General features: G+C 34.7%; 1 protein-coding gene across 3 annotated transcripts in view; it reads left to right on the top strand.

Moving 5' to 3' along the window:
- LOC123674481 (A disintegrin and metalloproteinase with thrombospondin motifs 9) overlaps positions 1-18,995 on the top strand; it is a 278,970-nt gene that overhangs the window by 200,371 nt on the left and 59,604 nt on the right. For all 3 annotated transcript variants that reach the window (XM_045609366.1, XM_045609364.1, XM_045609365.1), the window contains exon 7: positions 18,308-18,476. In XM_045609366.1, coding sequence (XP_045465322.1) covers positions 18,308-18,476 — 169 coding nt within the window. The remainder of the gene's footprint in view (positions 1-18,307; positions 18,477-18,995) is intronic.

The following is an 18,995-nucleotide window of genomic DNA, read 5'->3' as shown; positions in this document are numbered from 1 at the left end:
TCTAATAACCGTGCTATTCACCTGTATTACCACGTACGTAGGCCGAGAATTTCTAATGAATGGAGTGTACCGTTAAAGACCAGTAATGTTCTCTTTCAGAAGGTTGCCTCAAGGATATTTTTTATCGCAAAAAGAACTTCAAACGATGCAAGTAATCGATATCAAGAAGATTGAAATATTTTGAAAATGCGCATATGAATATGAAACATCAATTTAATCTTAAATACGTAATTTCAAGTGGAAATATTGCACCATGGTTTATTATCGCTTTTATAGCTGAACATCCCAACACTTCTGGAAAACATATATTAAATACTTCAATGAAACTCTAGTAGTAGGTTTTAACTCCAAATCTACAAATTTGAGTAGTATGATGTTCTCAATTGATTTGTGTCAAGTTACTGAGAAATATCTTTTTCAGTTTAATTCCTTAATTTTTAGCCTTTTAAAAAGGTAATTCTTGTTCTCGTTCTAGAGATTCAATGCGGTAGAGTTCATGATTATTTGGCATATTAGGATGAACCTTTTATTTCGAATGATCCGAAAATAATTTCAAGAAGGTCAAGTCTGGGGAACGCGGTGGCCACTCAATGGGTCTTCGACGTCCTTTCCACCTTCCAGGAAATGTGGCATCAAGATTTTGAAGACTTTTATTTCAAAGTGAGAAAGAGCCCCTCCTTGTTGATACCATAAAGTAATAAACATAGATAGAGGGATTATACGCAATTTTCACATGTCCTCAACATGGTTAGATTACGTTGTCGGATCGTGATATATTTTCAAATTCATAATTTCACTATATTATTATGAATGTATATCCTATTAAATGAAATATATTTATTTGAGTGATTCCCGATTAAATAAACAAGTTTGAATTGGAATGCGATATTTTATCTAACTGTCAAATTTATAATAAGCAGAATATTTTTTATTTTCTGTATCTATGTGCTGAAATCCAACGTTTGGCAATTTTTGCTCTCCTAGCGTCATCGGTTGTTTCATGTCGGTCGTTTGGCGCGCTTGAAGTTTGTTTTCTGAATTTCTGATATATTTAGGTATTTATTCCGATATATTTTGGGTTAATATGAAACATTGATTCACTATGGGACATAAAAAGTGCTTTTTTTGTGGAGAAACTCGCGAATTGAATGAAATATCCTATCACTGATATGTTTTCATTTCCGCGCGCTTCATGTCAAAATTGAAAATTCATGTTGTGGATAATATTTGCTTACTGAAAATGACATATGCTCCCTCTATCTATGTTTATTAATCTTAGGTTGATATCAAATGTCCTGATGAGGTACATCTGCTTTGTGTCATCATTTGGAAACATTGCTGCCTGAGAAGTCACCATATCAAACAGCAAGTTGAAATAAAGTTTTGCTGTAAGGTTTTCTTGAAAAAACTGAGGTCCCATTAAACGCTGTTTAATTATTGCATTGTGAATATTCAATTTCTTTCGGTACTGACTGTGACATTCTAAAGTTCAGTTATTTCTGATTTACTGCCACATTCGGGAAAAAAAGTGGCTCCGTCAAAAATTATGATATTATCCAAAAAATTTGTGTCTTCTTCACAACGTAACATTATAGTTCTTAGCAAAACTAGAAACACTGTTCTGGATCATCTTCGTTCAATTGATCGTTCAATCAGTTGAATTTTATAAGGATACTTAATAGTTTCTTTCTTGAACAACTTCGAGACATAAGAGTGAGCCACAGTATAATTGTGGGCTAGTTCTCTTGTAGAAAGATCAGGATTATTTTTTAGGTTTCTTCGTTCAGCTGAAATCTACTTTGCCGAGACAAATCATAGACAGAGACCAATTCAGTAAATTTAGCTACAAATTCACGTAATTCATATATATGGCTCTTAAATAGCCAGTTTGACAGTATGTGTTCTTGGTTGAATAATCTACATGCTCACTCAAGTGTTCTTAATTTATCACCATGTCCAACAATTATTAAAATTTCTATTCGTTCCCAGTTAAACGAGCCATTTTTGAAATCAAATATAATCAGCTCAAAACTGCGCCTTTCTCGCGCTCTCACTGTAATTACTGAAATGTAGTTTTTAAGAAGTGAAATTTAGAAGGAATTTTTTTTTTCATCCGCCAAATGTGACACAGATGTCATAGCGATAATTAGTGGAAAATAGTTATTTGTTTTACTAGACAGCAAAGTAGTACATTGACTGCGAGGCTAGGTATTCGGCCAAATCAGTCTCAGTCAATCCATTTGCTACCGAGTTGAACATATAATTTTTTCTTCGATTGTTTATAATGTGAGATATTGTATTTGCAAAAAATTTCATCTTTTTATTTTTCCTGTAGTGACAAATTATAACGAAATTTGATAGAAATCGCAATTGTTGGAATGGTTGGTTGCTATGGGAATGTAAATAATTATAGTTTGACAACTTATGAAAGAGCTAACCCTTTTTTGGAAAAATTTCAGATATATTCATATTATGGATAGTGATAACGACTTAGAAGTACATACTTGCTCCTCTAGAAATGAGGAAGGTGGCAAAAAACATTGATTGTCAGAAAATGTCGAATGTTTCATTCGAATTGAGAATAATCATTTCGCTACCTAGGCAGGAAAATCGTTACTTTGTTGCCTAGGCAGGAAAAGTAATACTTTTCTGATTGATACGTGTCTGCAAAATAAATATTCGCTGTCAATCGAAGAAGACTATTTTGTTTTTATAACAAAGTATTTTCACTCATATCGTTTGGTTCCAGAGCGTTCACAATTTGAACATTTCCGCAAAATTTTGTTTGTTTTTCGAGATCAATAAAGATTTTCTCCCATAAAAACATAAAAAACATTCAACAACGCATTCACACTTTATAGGTAGTCTTACTTTATCAGATGTCAATATCAGTGGAAAAACCTTTTTTAATTTCAATCAACTATCATTACCTAATTAATTACATGTTTGATCTTTATCTACGAATAGTAACTGAGATCACATTAGTACGAAGTGTTAACCTACATATTTGTTTTTAAGCCTCCGTTTTGACGAGAGTACAAGAACATACGCTTAAAATATTTAAAGACGCTGAACTCCATTGTTATTTATTCGTCAAACACCGAGGGTTCCTCGTTAACGAACCATGGGAACCGTGTACAGCGTGTGTACACCGGCATCACCTTAGGTCAAACATTCGACCATCGCGTTTGGGTTGTTGTGAAATAGAAGGCCGTCGTACGCGACCTTTCTGAGCAAACATGCATTTGTTGATTTTTTTAATCACAGTGCCCGATGGCTATCGTTTTCGGCGTATGAGCAAACTTAGGAACGCGAAGGTCGATGATGGACGTAACTCACCATCGGCAGATGTTGAATGAACGTATCGGACAAAAGATTCGTATGTAAATTTAAAGAATTTAGATGCTCTCGAGGATAGTTCTCCTTTTCCGCCTTCAAGTGGGTTTTTGTTATGTATCTGCTTAGAAAAAAGGAATCGATTAATTCAGTGTTACAATAAATTGGCAAAATACATACAAGTTTGGATTATCACGTTTTCGTGAGGATTATTAAAACACTGATGGACGACAGACGAAAACTTTATTGTGGTACAGCACTTGAAAACACTTTATCAACTCAACTGGTCATCACCTCATAACTTACTTCATTCAACTCTTCCTTTCCCAGTTTTATACCTAGGTTACAAACATAAAATCATATTGTACACCGTGAATTTCTTCTTCCTTTTCCTATTCTCTAAATTGTATGCCTTCACAATGGTATCATGGTGCCTGCACACTAATTAATATAGGGGAAATATATTCTCTATTGTCATCATCATCATCAACCAGCCCTTTGCATCCACTGCTGGATTCTCTATTGTATCTTTCTGAAAATCCTATGAATGAGAAAGTTGTATGCACAAGTACCACGAAAGAGCATTGATACACTAATGCAGGTACATTTATATTAAGTATTGTGACGAAAATTTCGTCTAGACACAGACATTTGGTCTTATTGCTTTTTCTGGACACAAAAAATGTACTATAGGATTTTCCAATGAATGGTTTTATTTTGAATAGCCCGCTATCTGAGCAGCTCTCACTTTTGAAGCTGCTATCTTTTGACCTTTGTCAAGTAAAATCTGGTCCATCACTAAAAAAGGAACGATATATGCTTCAACAACGCATTTAAATTGAATAGAAAAATAGTGTCACAATTCACGATACTAAAGAACTTTTGGGTCGTCTTGAACCACCTTCTCGGACGACAATACTGAAAATGGTGGAAAATTTGAGCTTTTGGGACAAGTGAGTGATGTGAAGAATGAAAACCGTGAGCTCTACTCAAGAACAACTGAGAATATTGCTTATAGGCCGTATTGTTAACGAAAACCCAGGTTTGTTGATTCCTCGTCGATCTTGGGAATTAATCATTTCACGTTATTTTGCATAAAGACTAAGGTTTTAAGTCTCTCAAAGTTCTTTTGATACAAGAATTATACATCTGATAAAGTTTTTTTATACTTTTTTTTTCTGATATAGACTTTGCATCTCTATTTCCAGATGACAGACCTTCATTAATTCCAGCCATCTCATTTTATCTTTCCTTATGCCAAATGATGTTGAATGAGCTAATACATTATTATAATCATATCTTGCAAATCTTGATGTGATGCTCTCCGACAATTAATGTTTTAGATCTGTAGTGTCAAACCTCTCCCAATGAGAAAAAATGGACTATCATTATTTGGTATCTATATTTCATTGATAGCATTAGTACAGAAAAAAATCTGATATTTAGGTACTATCACAGAATTCTACTTACTGCAAAGAGAAAATATACGAGCCGAAGTGGTCCCACCAAATACTGATCATGACCGTGGAACTCTGAATATTCGGTTTGGCCGTGGAAGCATGGTCGAGATATCCTCTTGATTTTCTGCTCTTTTGATTATCGTAATGAACCCGTTCTCCATATCCAGTCACAATGCGATGCAGAAATCCCTTTCGTTTTTGCCTTGCAAGCAGCTATTCACGAGCAAACATCTCTTACTCGTACTCATACTCGTACGGCACCCAATTTCCTTGTTTCTGAATCATTCCCATGACTTTCAAGCGTTTTGAAATGGCTTATTGTGTCATTTCCAGATATTCTGCAAATTCTTGCTCTGTTTGACACGAGTCTTGATCAAATAATTGCAACCAACAGATTTTTGACTGATTCAATTTATATTCAGGTATAAACCGGGAAATTGAATCAGTCAAAAATCTGTTGGTTTTAAGGGAAATGGCCATAAACTTTTCCATAGAAAAATAAGAAATCGAATAGTCTTAATGACCTTATGGTCATTAAGACTATTCGATTTCTTATTTTTCTCTTCATCTCCGACCTCGAATTCCTTCGATGTTTGCACTATGCGATGTCCCCTAGACCGAATGGTCAACCACCGTCATATACGCCAAGCGACCTAAACAAAGAACGCGACGTCAAAAAATGCCAAGGCATGCTACTGCATACCATGCAGACCATGCGGGTACATAAAACACCAGTATCTCGGCACCGGCGTAAAAATCATCCTGTAAATCCGCTGAGAAACATCCAACTAGTGGCAGCGGGCACGATTAACTCCAACGCGAAGGCCACTTTGCATACAAATTACTTTTAACACTTCAATCTGGAAATATAAAATAAACGAAGAGGGTGTTGCCGTCGAAGAGCTCAATCATAAGAGGAGAGGTGATCGGGCTTTGAGGAATTTAAGGATTTAACCTCTACGGTCCTTCGGCCACCGGTGGCCGATCGTATCGATTAAATGTGAAATTGAATCCTAGCCGAAGAATCGTTTGGATTAGGTCTGGCTTAGCAGGGAGCTTCGGTGCGTGTCAGTTCTAATTGGGGGAGACGAAGAGGATTAGAAAGTGGCAGGTGGTTTTTAATACTTTCGAATAAAGGGTTCTCCAATAAGAGGTTCCATTTTGCAATCAAAAAAAGAAGTATATTTAAAAAAAAAAGGAATGGATTTTCATTTGATTGTAAAGAGGAGAGACCTCGACTGCAACGGTTGAGCATCATCTTTCTTTCTTTTTTCTTTCTTTCTCTTTTATTCTTTTTTCAAACGTTCACTGAAAACCTGGAGAAAAAAGTGGTGCTATGCCAACGATGAATCATTTCTGTCTGCCGGAGGGAAAAATGTTGCCTGGCAATGGTAACAACTATTAACTACAAGTTTGTCAAAACTAATTGAGTATGACAACCATAATTAGGCAAATTTTCCATTGATCAATCCAGTATATTAGTTTGCTTCCGCCGTTTTGCAATAGATGGATGTACCGGTAATTGGTAGTCGAAATAAAAAGATCGTAGATGTCATACAATAAGCTTAGGTATACTATATCCAAAGTCACTTGAACTAGTCTATAAAAACGCTTGGCCAGATATAATTGCAAAACAGTCATAAACCATAGGCGCACAAACCCTTGATTTGAAAATAATATTTTTGCGTATGTATGGAACTCAGAAAATTTGTGACGTGAGTACCTTTTGCTGTTACATCAGAAATAATACTATGTCATTCTATTATAATTTGATTTTTCTTTATTCTCGACCTGTAATATACTATCAAGGAACTATATCAACGGTGATGAACTGATCGTTGCATATAATTATAAGATCACGAAAATGTTTGAGATGAATTCAGAAATGTTCTGTCTGAAGATAAGACAAACTAGGGTAGAATAGGTGAATGACCTTGAGATTCTTGAATGACATCCAATTTTTTAAGTCAAATTATCAGCTACGTTGCCGAATTGAATTTTATTTCTTCGTTATTGTAAGGCGAAATTTATGTCCCTCAGTGGAAGCAGAAGGCTAAATGATAATGATGTACAGGGTGATTCACCGCGATGGCCTATTAGACGTTTATAGAAAACTAATAATAATATTGTGCTGAAAATTTATACAATTTTCTTTTATACCGGAAACAGAGTACCTACTACTTTCTTATTTCAAACGGCACACCCAGTATATTATTGCATTATTAGATGGCTTGGTTGATGATAATTTCAGCTATATGGCAATACTCAAGGAAAACTGCAATTTCTCATTGAATGGAGTAGTCTATGACTTCCAGAAAACATAAAAAGAAACTAAAAAGTCGAAATTTCGTGAATTGTAATAAATTATTGGTTAAGATGGTTGAAAATCCATAAACCAATAAAATTTTCAATTGCGAATAATTAATGACATTTCATGAAATGTCAGATTTAGTTATCCAAATTTCGATATTAGTTTCTATGTTTTCCGGAAGTCATAGAATTCTCCACTCAGTTAAAAATTGTAGTATTTCCCCAGTTCAAGTTTTTCCTCGATAACTTTTTGTATTCAGAATCAGAATAAATATTCAAAAGATATATATAACCTATTATTAAAACTGTCCCGACTGATGGCAGTAAATGGTGAACTATTTCTATTCTCTATAAAATACTTGATTGATTTTTCGATCTGGCAACGTAGCTGCTAATTTGACGTACTAAGAGCCTCAACATTATATGCCTATTCTACATGATTTCTCAAACCAGTAATAACATTGCTTAAATCAGAAAATGTAATGAAAATTTTGTTGGTTAATATTTAGGATGCGAAATCATTTTCTTCAGAACCCGTCTTATAACAATTCTGACTTTGAAAGTAAATGGAGAAATAGATTTGATTGCGAAATATCCTTTTTTTTTCACATAAGATATAGAATTGTGCTGAACATCATAGTCGAAATCATTAAAAGCATCAGTCACACAACGAACTAAAACTACGTGAAAATGCATTTCAATAATACCCCTATGGACCACACTGGTCTATGCGAATTATTAGAAAGTAATTAAGAAGTGACAGATGCAGCCAATGAGTGTAACCAAAAACGCTCTCAAAGTGGAAAGGGGAATACGAGGGGAAATATTCAGCCAATAAGATCAATCAAATCGGGATATTCTTGTTTCCAAGACGATCTGCTAAATACCGGGGTTTATTTGAGAGTATTGATAGCAATATTTTTATGAATTCCAAAGGAATTTCTGAAAACTTGGACAACCCTTGTATAATTGAAATATTCAAGCTTCCTCCAAGTGACTTTGGATATACTATATATGTAAATATAACTCCATCGAACTATTAGTCGATTTTTGTCTGCATCATAAAGTTATTCTCGATTCAATATGCCAGCTTACAAGCCAAATTCTCGTAATTTGCGGGAGGTTTATTTGCGGCTGAGGCTCTTCGAATGGTCTCAAATAGCTATAGTGAAAGAACGTGCCAAGAGTGGTTTGAACGATTCATGAACAGTAATTTTGACGTAGAAGACTAGCATGACTTGAGCGAAATTGTGCAATAGCCACAAAATGAATTTAATCACCAAATTAATGAAAAATATTGATTTATAGGGTGTCCCACCAAAAAAATCTGAAAACTCAATATTTTTGAGACCGATGACATTTTTGGAAAACCGATAACGAGATGCTTTTCGACAGATATGCGGCCAAAAAATTGCTGCATTTTTGCTGATTGGGATAATTTGAAACTAGTCAAATATCAGTATTTTTACCGAAGAATTGAGTTTGAAGATGAAGCTCATGTTGGGTTATATGGCTTCGCCAATAGGCAATAAGCAAAATGCTGTATATGTAGCAAAGACAAAAATTACCATTTCATCCATTCAGATTGACTATGCGCTGGTGGCATCATCGATCCTTCTACCGAGCCATACTGACTGTTTTTAAGAATTAATCAGCTGAACGTTGACGACATTCAGTTTCAACAAGACTCAACTTGCCATACCATACAAAATAAATTTGGTGACAACTATATTTCCAGAAGTGATCCTGTTAACTGGCCCTCTCGTTCGTGCGACTTTGCGCCTCTCGATTACTTTTCATGGGGCTATGTTACTTTATTGGTTTATGCCGACAATCCAGCAACTTTTGAATAATTGGAATCTAAAATTCAAGTCATCATTGGAAAAAATAGTAAAAAATTGGACTGAATGGACTATGTATAACTCTGTAGCCGCAGCGGACATATGCCGGAAATAATAAGCAAAAAATAAATACCATGCAATTATCTACCAGAATATAATAATAAAAAATTCATTCCAAAAATATTTCCGTCTTGTATTATCATTCAAAGTTCTCAAGCTCTCAAAAAAACACCCATTATTAATAATAACGTAATGAAATTCAAAAACAATTAATTTAGAGGAATAACATCGATTAACTTAATCCTCATCGTGGGTGGAACATCAAACTAGGAAAGTAACGAACGAAAACATGAATATAAAACGGATATCCATCAGCGTTGTAAAATACGGCTTAATAAAGCGTAGGATACTCAATAACGAAATCCGTTAATGAGCAGCTGACAACAATAAAACGAACTGAGAGTCAACATCTCGCGGCTAGACTACAAGCAGGTAGCTCTTCGTTGGACTGTGGGCAATAAAAATGTCCTCATTTGAGAGTGTAGCGATTGTGACACAGCTATTTTATATTTATACGAATGTATTGCTTTCTATTTGTACACTCCACGGGGTGTATGCGCGTATTCATTCAAATTCAAATCTTCTACCAGGACTTGGAAGATTTTCCATTGTTAATGCCCCATTTCAACAGATTCCTGTAAGGATATTTGCATAAATCTATAAATTTTGAGCGTAGAATGCTTTGGACCAATCGCAATCTGAAATAGTTATTTATTTTACTAGGCAGCAAAGAAGTAGATTGACTGCCGTTGCTGATAGTTCAATCTACTTTGCTGCCGAGTTGAACATGTATTTTTTTCTTCGATTGTTTATAATGATATATGTAGGATATTGTATTTGCAAATTAATACAATTCCCACAATCTTTTTAGTTCTCCTCTAGTGATATATTAAAACAAAATTTGATAGAAATCTCAATTGTCGGAATGATTGGTTGCTATGGAAATGTATATGTCCATAATAATTATAGTTTGACAACTGACAAAATATCTGACAGTCTTTTGGAAGAATATAGAACGTATTCATATTATGAACAATGATAGCGACTTAGAAGTATTTCTTCTTCTTCTTCAGGTGCCGTCTTCGTTCCGAAGTTTGGCTATCATCAAAGCTATGCCTATTCTCGATACTGCAGATCTAAACAATTGGCAGTTGTTGCAATTGTACCATTCTCTCAAGTTCTTCAACCATGAGATTCTTCTTATTCCTATTGATCTTTTGCCCATTATCTTTCCCTGGGCAATGAGCTGCAGCAACTGGTACCTATCTCCCCTCATAATATGTCCCAGGTATTGCAGTTTGGGCTTCTTAATAGTCAATTCTTTCTCTTTCTGCATTCTCCGCAAAATCTCCACATTCGTTACTCTCTCTGTTCACGATACTCTTAGTATCCTACGCTACATCCACATCTCAAATGCTTCTATCCTTCTGGTATCAATCTTCTTCAATGTCCACGCTTCCATTACGTAGAAAAGAATTGACAGCACGTTACATCTCACAAGGCAATTTTTGAGTTTAAGGCTCAGATCTCGTCAACGGAATATATTTTTCATTTTAGAATCTCTGATCCTGATTTCTTCAGAGCTATCGTTATTTTCGTTGACAACAGTTCCCAGGTAATTATACTTTCTCACACGTTCAATTTTTTGACCATGCACGGTTATGTCAGAGAAATTTTGTTGTAACTTAGATACTAACATTTTTTTTTTGTTTAGCTGATGTTAAGTGATAATCCGTATTATTCACTGCATTCTACTATATTGTTAATTTTTAAAACTTAACTTAACTTATATTTTTGATTAGTATTTGAAGATATTCAGGAGATTCTGCAATTACAACCGTGTCATCGGCATATCTTAAATTGTTTATGATGCCATTTATTTTAATACCTATATCTTGCTCTGAAAGTTCTCTTTTTAAGATGTCTTCTGAGTATAGATTGAATGAGATAGGTGAGAGTATACATCCCTGTCTTACGCCTTTCTTAATATCGTTTTCCTCCGTTGTCTTTTGCTCCACTCGAACATTCGCTCTTTGGTTATAGTAAATCTTGTAAATAATCCTGATGTCTCTTTCATCTAAGTTTTCTTCTGTTTCAAAAATAAGGGAGTTAATTATCAGAAAATGTCGAATGTATTATTCCCATTGAGAATAATCATTTTGCTGCCTAGACAGGAAAATAATTACTTTGCTGCCTAGGCAGGAAGGTGATTACTTTGCTGCCTAGGCGGGAAAAGTAACACTTTGCTGATTGATATGTGTCTGCAAAATTAATATTTGCTGTCAATCGGAGAAAAAGTGTTTTTCTCGATTGAAGCACGAGCAAGATGATTCCTTCGTGATATGAATTTCATATCAGATATCCATAAACTGAAAAATAGTCGAACACTCATCAAGCTGATTGAAGATGGTCACTCAAAAAACAAACTAGAGTATTTCGTTGCACTAAAAGGTAATCTGAATAGTGTTTTAGAATTTCAAAGTGGAATTTAGCAGCTTTGGTGAAAATTGAAAAAATTCATGTGAAAAAGTCATACTTTTGGTTGAATATCCAATGATTTGGACTAGTTATGGGAATTGTAAAATCATTTTCTCTAATTCTGTGTCTAATTGCTTCATTCTAGCACATCTTTTGGAACGAAATCGTGCGAGAATATCTCAGATTCGCACAGTTTTCATGGTTATATTTTATTATCATATGTTGGTACTCGGAACTATCCTGCTGCGGATTTTTCTGTTATCTGTCGAATTTGTGATGAAGAAAACTGTTCTGCCAACCCACATTTTTCGATGCAAAAATCAGAGAAGTGATATTCATAAAAATATGTCATTAATTTCAATAAAAATTCAGTGGATTTGAGAAAATAATGTTAATACTCGTTCATTCAAAAAATTGTCACTTCGAGGCTCGTTCTTGAATTTTGGTGGAAGAATACCAATGCCTTCTGCATTTGTATTATAAATAACTATTCTGCCGAACAAATTTGTCATTACTAGTAAACGGTTAGTTTTTCCGGATTCGAACTTTTTCCCTCGAAATTGAATAGGGAATGCAAAAAATTCATAATTTCTCTGATTTCACCCGTTGCGTAAGAAATAGGGGAGGAAAGGGACCATGATGCTCTTTTTGTACACCACTGGTGGCAACTGGAAATGTGGCTTTTTTCGAGATAAAGCACTTATTGAACACAAACATTCTTGCAAATTCAATTGAAAAGTTTTGGAAATTGTGGAAGTTATAAATGAAAATTACTTTTAATTTTTCATATTCAATACCCTTTTCATATTAAACATCTCGGCAACCAACAACATTTAAGAAAATAAATATTAGAAAAGTATTATTCATTTTTCAATGGCTCATTTTCGGACTCACGTTTATATGAACCTTTTTACTTATTTTGAAGTCTAGAATTAGCTCCTAAAATATTGAAACATTGCTTTTCAACATCCAGTATCTCATCTCATTTTCAAAAATGGTGGCGCTAATTTCCAATAATAACCTGAAGTTTAAAGTATCTGCAATTGAATCACTTTTTATACCTTCTAAGGAAGAATTCACTGAACACATTTCCAACAAAATCTCTCAACGAATATGAAAACAACATTCTTCTGATTCGTATATTTCATCAAAAAATCTAGATTTTTCAGTATGATATTATTTATTATAACATGAATAATTGAATCCCAAACATTTGAAGGTATAAAATACAAAATTACAACATTACATATCTAATCATAATGATTATTTTTTTACTGAATGCAATATTTTACAACAGTAATAGATTGTATGATTTTTTTTTCAAACATTTCATAACAATTAAAATTTTTGCGTTATTGCAGATAACAACAAGAATTAATTGATGAAAATATCAGATCAAATAGACCTGATTCCATTCTGATATGAATCGATTGGAATAGTATTAGCATATTCAATGTCCGCATCTCAATTACGAGATAATTTAGCACTTGTCGTTGAGAACTGGAGTTGATATATCGAGTTTTGAATATAAAAGAATCAATTACACCCCATTATGCATGCAATTTACAGAAACTGTTCATTTGTAGTGGAAAAAAGGCGCCTGATCGACAGAAATACTGTCTAATTAGCAATTGTAATGGATTGTTGCTCGAGGCAATTAACGTTTACATGGTAAACAAATCTGTTTTTTCTGTTATATCATTTATAATGGAGGTAATAGCTTTTAACAGGTTTACTTTCAATTAGATGCCGAGTTTGCAGCGCGAAAAAAACCCTCGTTAAAATTATAACACTGCTATTTTGGTTTTATTTCTACCGGAAAAAAAAATAAATTATACGTATAGACAAAAAATGAATCTCCATATCCTTGAAACTTCAATTCTTTTGTATTCTTCGAAAAACAGCACATAAAAAAATTACTATTTTTGACTTTTTCCGGAAACCTTGGTGAAGAACAATAAAGAGGAAGGTTACCTTCTTTCTTAAGTGTATATCAATAAAATGAAGAAAGCTTAGGAAACAATTCTGTACCTTGACCTTTATTTGATTTTCTTAATGTTTGAAACTATTAACTGAGCGACCCGATTGTGGATCTACAAAATGGAAATTCAGGGTCAGAGCAATAATAAAAGACAGTTCTCGTTGAAATGAAACATTTCGATAAACCCATAATATTATTTCAAAACAAATATACGCTGACTCACTTCGAAGATTTGACGCATAAGTATTTACCAAATTTTGAACGAAGTTGTTCAAACAATCCTTGACTAATGATATCACATCTTCGAAATACTGAATTTTAAGAGTTTGTTGAAGAAATTGGAAGTCATTCCAACAAAATATTGAATGGAGAAATTACATCTACAAAATGGCGAATGCGCAAGTCAAACAAATTCGAGCCACCTGATGCTTGGGTCCTCAACGCGAATATTTAGAAATGTCAAAATGAGAACCGATTAAGTTTTTTTCTCAAAACTGTCATTTCTAATTGTTCTCCATACAAAGTTATAAGTGCTATTCATCATGAATAGACTCACGCCTGAACAACGCTTGCAAATAGTGCAATTTCATTTCGAAAATAATGGTTCTGTGCGGAATACGTATCGCTTTTAGCGATGAATCGCACTTCTGGTTGAATGGCTACGTCAACAAACAAAACTGCCGCATTTGGAGTGAAGCTAATCATCAAATGTATGTCGAAACACCGTTACATCCAGAAAAACTGACTGTTTGGTGTGCTTTATGGGCTGGTGGAATCATTGGTCCTTACTTCTTCAAAAACGATTATGGCTAGAACGTTACAGTCAAGGGTGATCGGTATAGAGGCATGATTACTAACTTTTTCATTCCTGAATTGAACAACCATGATGTCCAGAAGCTGTGGTACCAACAAGACTGCGCAACATGTCACACAGCTCGAGCCACCATCGATTTATTGAAAGACACGTTTGGTGACCGCCTAATTTCACGTTTTGGACCTGTGAATTGGCCTCCAAGATCTTGTGATTTAACACCGCTAGACAACTTTCTGTGGGGCTATGTAAAGTCATTGGTCTATGCGGATAAGCCACAAACCCTTGACCATTTGGAAGACAACATTCGCCGTGTTATTGCCGATATACGGCCACAAATGTTGGAAAAAGTCATCGAAAATTGGACGTCCAGATTGGACTACATCCGAGCCAACCGTGGCGGTCATATGCCAGAAATTATATTTAAAATGTTATGCCACAAGATTATCTTGCGGATAAATAAAATTCATGTCAATCGAATAATCCGTCGTTGTTTTATTGCAATTTAAAGTTCTATAGCTCTAAAAAAACACCCTTTATATGCATAGGCGGACAACTTTGCTTTCGCGGTTTTTTTTCCGAAATTCAAGGCTCTATTGTGAAAAACTGGTCATATTTATAATTCAAAGTATTGTCCATCGCTGGCCACTACTTTCTCCCATCTTTCGGGCAGCGTTCGAATCCCTCGTTGAAAAAACGGGTCATCTTTTGAAGCGATCCAAAAATCGAATCAATGTTTTACTTCTCCTTAAGACCGGAAGTGCTGGTTTTTTTTTTATTTGAATCAAGTCCATTACTTGAATTATTGAAATTTGTGCAGTTTTAGGAAAAGTATAGTGTGTAACATGGGGAGAAAGTCCTTTTCTCGCTCGTGTGTTTGCGGCACTCGCCTTTCAGGCTCGTGACACAAACTTCCACACTCGCGAGAAAAGTTGGACATTCCCCACTTGTTGCACAATATACTACTATCATGTCTCTCGTTGTATTGTGGCAGTTTTTCTTTCAATGCTGGGGTCAAACGCATTAATTGCCTTCGATAACGAACGCCTGTAATTGTTTCAGTCGGTTTAAACAACTCCAGAAGGTCGGCAATTATCGTGAAAAAGAGTATACCTACTCTTTTTTTACACTGCGGTCCTTTCTGATGAATTTTCAGTGCGTTCATGATGTCCTATATCACTAATATGTATTTCTCCAGTTAGATAATTGAATATTAAAAACGTAGAACTTGTAAAATTTCAGAATGCGATAGCCATAGAACAAGCATTATTGCGTACATCCTTAACAATTTTGAGAGCTGAAGGAAATAGTCAAGATGTTTGCGTGCGATGTGGGAATTTTCCTAAATTAATTTTCAAGAAAATTGTAATATGAATCACATGCACGTGTCGGAATTTATCCAATCCCATGATTGATGAGATCTTGAATTAGAAGGCGGTGTGGAGTTCACCAGAATGAATCACGATAAAAGTAACGAAAGAACTAATCTCAATGTCGTCGAAAAACTCAATTAAAAAATTCCTAGATAGATGATCTGCGAGAAGGTAATACCGCAGTAGTTTCAATTACAGGTTAATTGCAGCATAACGTTATTTGTGGTTTAAATTCCTTCATTTATCACGTGAAATTCCGATCTATTCAGTTGAATTTCCTACAGAGAATGGTGTCATCAATTTCAATGAAAAAAGAGTATATGATTATTCAATGGATATTTTATTGTCTCTTGCTAGAATGACTAATCTCAACTATTTAGATCTCATCTGAGCCATAAAATTCTGATTCGATTGTAAATAGTTGAATACTAATTGAGCATGCAGGTAGAATGACTAATGTAATTTTGAGGAAAAATACAAAAAATACAGCATAATACCTATTTCGCTTCATATCGAAGATAAAGAGCGATATAGTTCAAAGCAAAACCAATTTTATTCGGTTATTATAATGAAACTTACTCCTTTGAAATTTTGTATAGATGTTAATAATTACGATTGGTGCATTTTCAACTGAAAATCAAGAACAAATAAAATAGCTGAAATAATACACTTTGGTGAAGTATTTTTACAAGAATTAATCCAACTATATTATTCTTGTTCAATGAGGTCATCTAGGTTATAGGATATTATATTATGTTTCTCTTACTGTGAGAAAAATAGAATTTATGGAGCTCATCTTTTATCCGTTTATTGCTAGTACAATAAATTATAAAGATTCCATTTGAATATTTTTATTTCATTCGAATAAGGCTATATAATTGTTTTCTTCCAGCCATTAATACTTGATGGTTGGCTATAATTGAAATACACAACGAATTTTTACATCCAAAATTGTTGATATTATTGAATATATCAATGATATTATTGATGATCATTTGTTTCCTCAGTTTTTAATTCCACGCAGAACAGTGAACTGAATATAAGAATTATACATCGCGCAAAAGGTTGATAACTGTCATTGAATAAAACACTTACTGCACGAATGGACCTTTCGAGCGCTGGTTCATTCATGCGCCCATTGCATTGATGGAGACGATACTTTTGAAATTCGGCAAATAACGGGTGTTTCTTTTAGAGGTATATAACTTCAAGTTGGCATTTCTGTTCAAGATGGCGACCGATTTAACAGCTGTCAAGTGATTTGGTTTGGCAATTCATCATGGATAGACTCACGCCTGAACAACGCTTGCAAATAGTGCAATTTTATTTCGAAAATAATGGTTCTATGCGGAATACGTCCATTTTATTTTGTTTAGCGATGGAAGCGCACTTCTGGTTGAATGGCTACGTCAACAAACAAAACTGCCGCATTTGAAGTGAAGCTAATCCTCAAGTGTATGTCGAAACACCGTTACATCCAGAAAAACTGATTGTTTGGTGCGTTTTATGGGCTGGTGGAATCATTGGTCCGTACTTCTTCAAAAACGATGATGGCCAGAACGTTACAGTCAATGGTGATCGGTATTGAGCCATGATTACTATTTTTTTCATTCCTGAATTGAACAACCATGATGTCCAGGAGATGTGGTTTCAACAAGACGGCGCAAAATGTCACACAGCTCGTGCCACAATCGATTTATTGAAAGACACGTTTGGTGACCGCCTAATTTCACGTTTTGGACCTGTGAATTGGCCTCCAAGATCTTGTGATTTAACACCGCTAGACTACTTTCTGTGGGGCTATGTAAAATCATTGGTCTATGCGGATAAGCCACAAACCCTTGACCACTTGGAAGACAACATTCGCCGTGTTATTGCCGATATACGGCCACAAATGTGGGAAAAAGTCATCGAAAATTGGACCTCTAGATTGGACTACATCCGAGCCAGCCGTGGCGGTCATATGCCAGAAATCATATTTAAAATGTAATGCCACAAGATTATCTTGCGGATAAATAAAACTCATGTCAATCGAATAATCCATCGTTGTTTTATTGCAATTTAAAGTTCTATAGCTCTAAAAAACACCCTTTACATACATACTTCTATCCTAGTATTATTTTACATATACAATTCCAATTATCGCATTTGTTGAGGAAATTAATTGACATTTTCGAGATAGTGTATTGCGTAAGGTACCAATAGAAATAATCTTGATTTGGGACCACCAAAAATTAAAGTTTGTAGTAGTTAAAATTTGAGTACTAGATTATCATCATTTTCAATAAAATACCACTACATAATCGAGTAACAGATAGTGATAAAAAGCTCGAACAGAAAATGAAAAATTATATAATTTCTAGGGCTTATTATGTTATTGAGGAATTTATGAATGATGAAATTAAATCTTATGCTGATGAATTTTGAGTTCTCATTGTAAGATTAAGTTTTTGTAGTTTGTAAAAGTCTTCATTTGATATTATATTGTATTTAAGATTAAGTTATATTTTGAGAGTGAATTAAGTTATATCATTATTATTATTACCCCTGATTTTCATTCGGGTGTTTTAACTCAGTGATCTCAAACAAATGTTAGAACAGTTTCGATAAGCCTAGATAAGATTTTATGTTGCTGATATCTCTCTATCTTGTTTCAGACCGGATTCATAAGAACGTCAGACAGTAGCTTCTACATCGAACCGGTAGAGTACATCAATGGGACTCTTAACAGTTTCCTGCATCGTATGAAAATGGTTCCCAATACCCCCAAGGAGGACAACGACGTCATGCCACCTGTTGACACCAGTCACAAATGCGGCACGAACGGTAAGTCAACCGTCGTTTATATGGTCCTTCGATCGAGGATCGCAGCCACCGAGATTCTACCAGTTCGGTCATACGACCAATAAAAATCGGTCATCAATTAGATTTCTCCATTTGTTGCTGTATTTTTATTGCTTCCAACTCTTCATTAGGTCTTTGGGTCCCCTCGATTTGCCAGGTATGGATCGAAGGAAATCCGCATGCTAGAAAATAAGCCTAGAGGACGAAAATTAAATACTTTACATATTCAAATCCGCCTACCTGATGTCAGAAAATTCATCAATGCCGTTACCATTTCTACTGAGAAATAAAAAACGATGAAGATTGTTCAATAAACGTCTACCCTGATTTCAAACTGTCGCCTTAGCTGACTCGATACTGAACTCAGTTTACGCAACCATCTCATGAAAAACGTCATATCGCACAATGTCAGTAGGTCAGTAAACACGGTTACTTCTGAACTAGAAATGTCTAGGATCTTTTTATATCCTCCAGTTGAATGGTAGATTTGATTCAATTGTG

The sequence above is a fragment of the Harmonia axyridis genome, chromosome 3, assembly GCF_914767665.1.
Source record: "Harmonia axyridis chromosome 3, icHarAxyr1.1, whole genome shotgun sequence".
In the NCBI taxonomy this organism is placed as follows: Eukaryota; Metazoa; Arthropoda; class Insecta; order Coleoptera; family Coccinellidae; genus Harmonia; species Harmonia axyridis.
The sequence above is the reverse complement of the archived record's forward strand: the minus strand, read 5'-3'. Positions and strand labels throughout refer to the sequence as shown.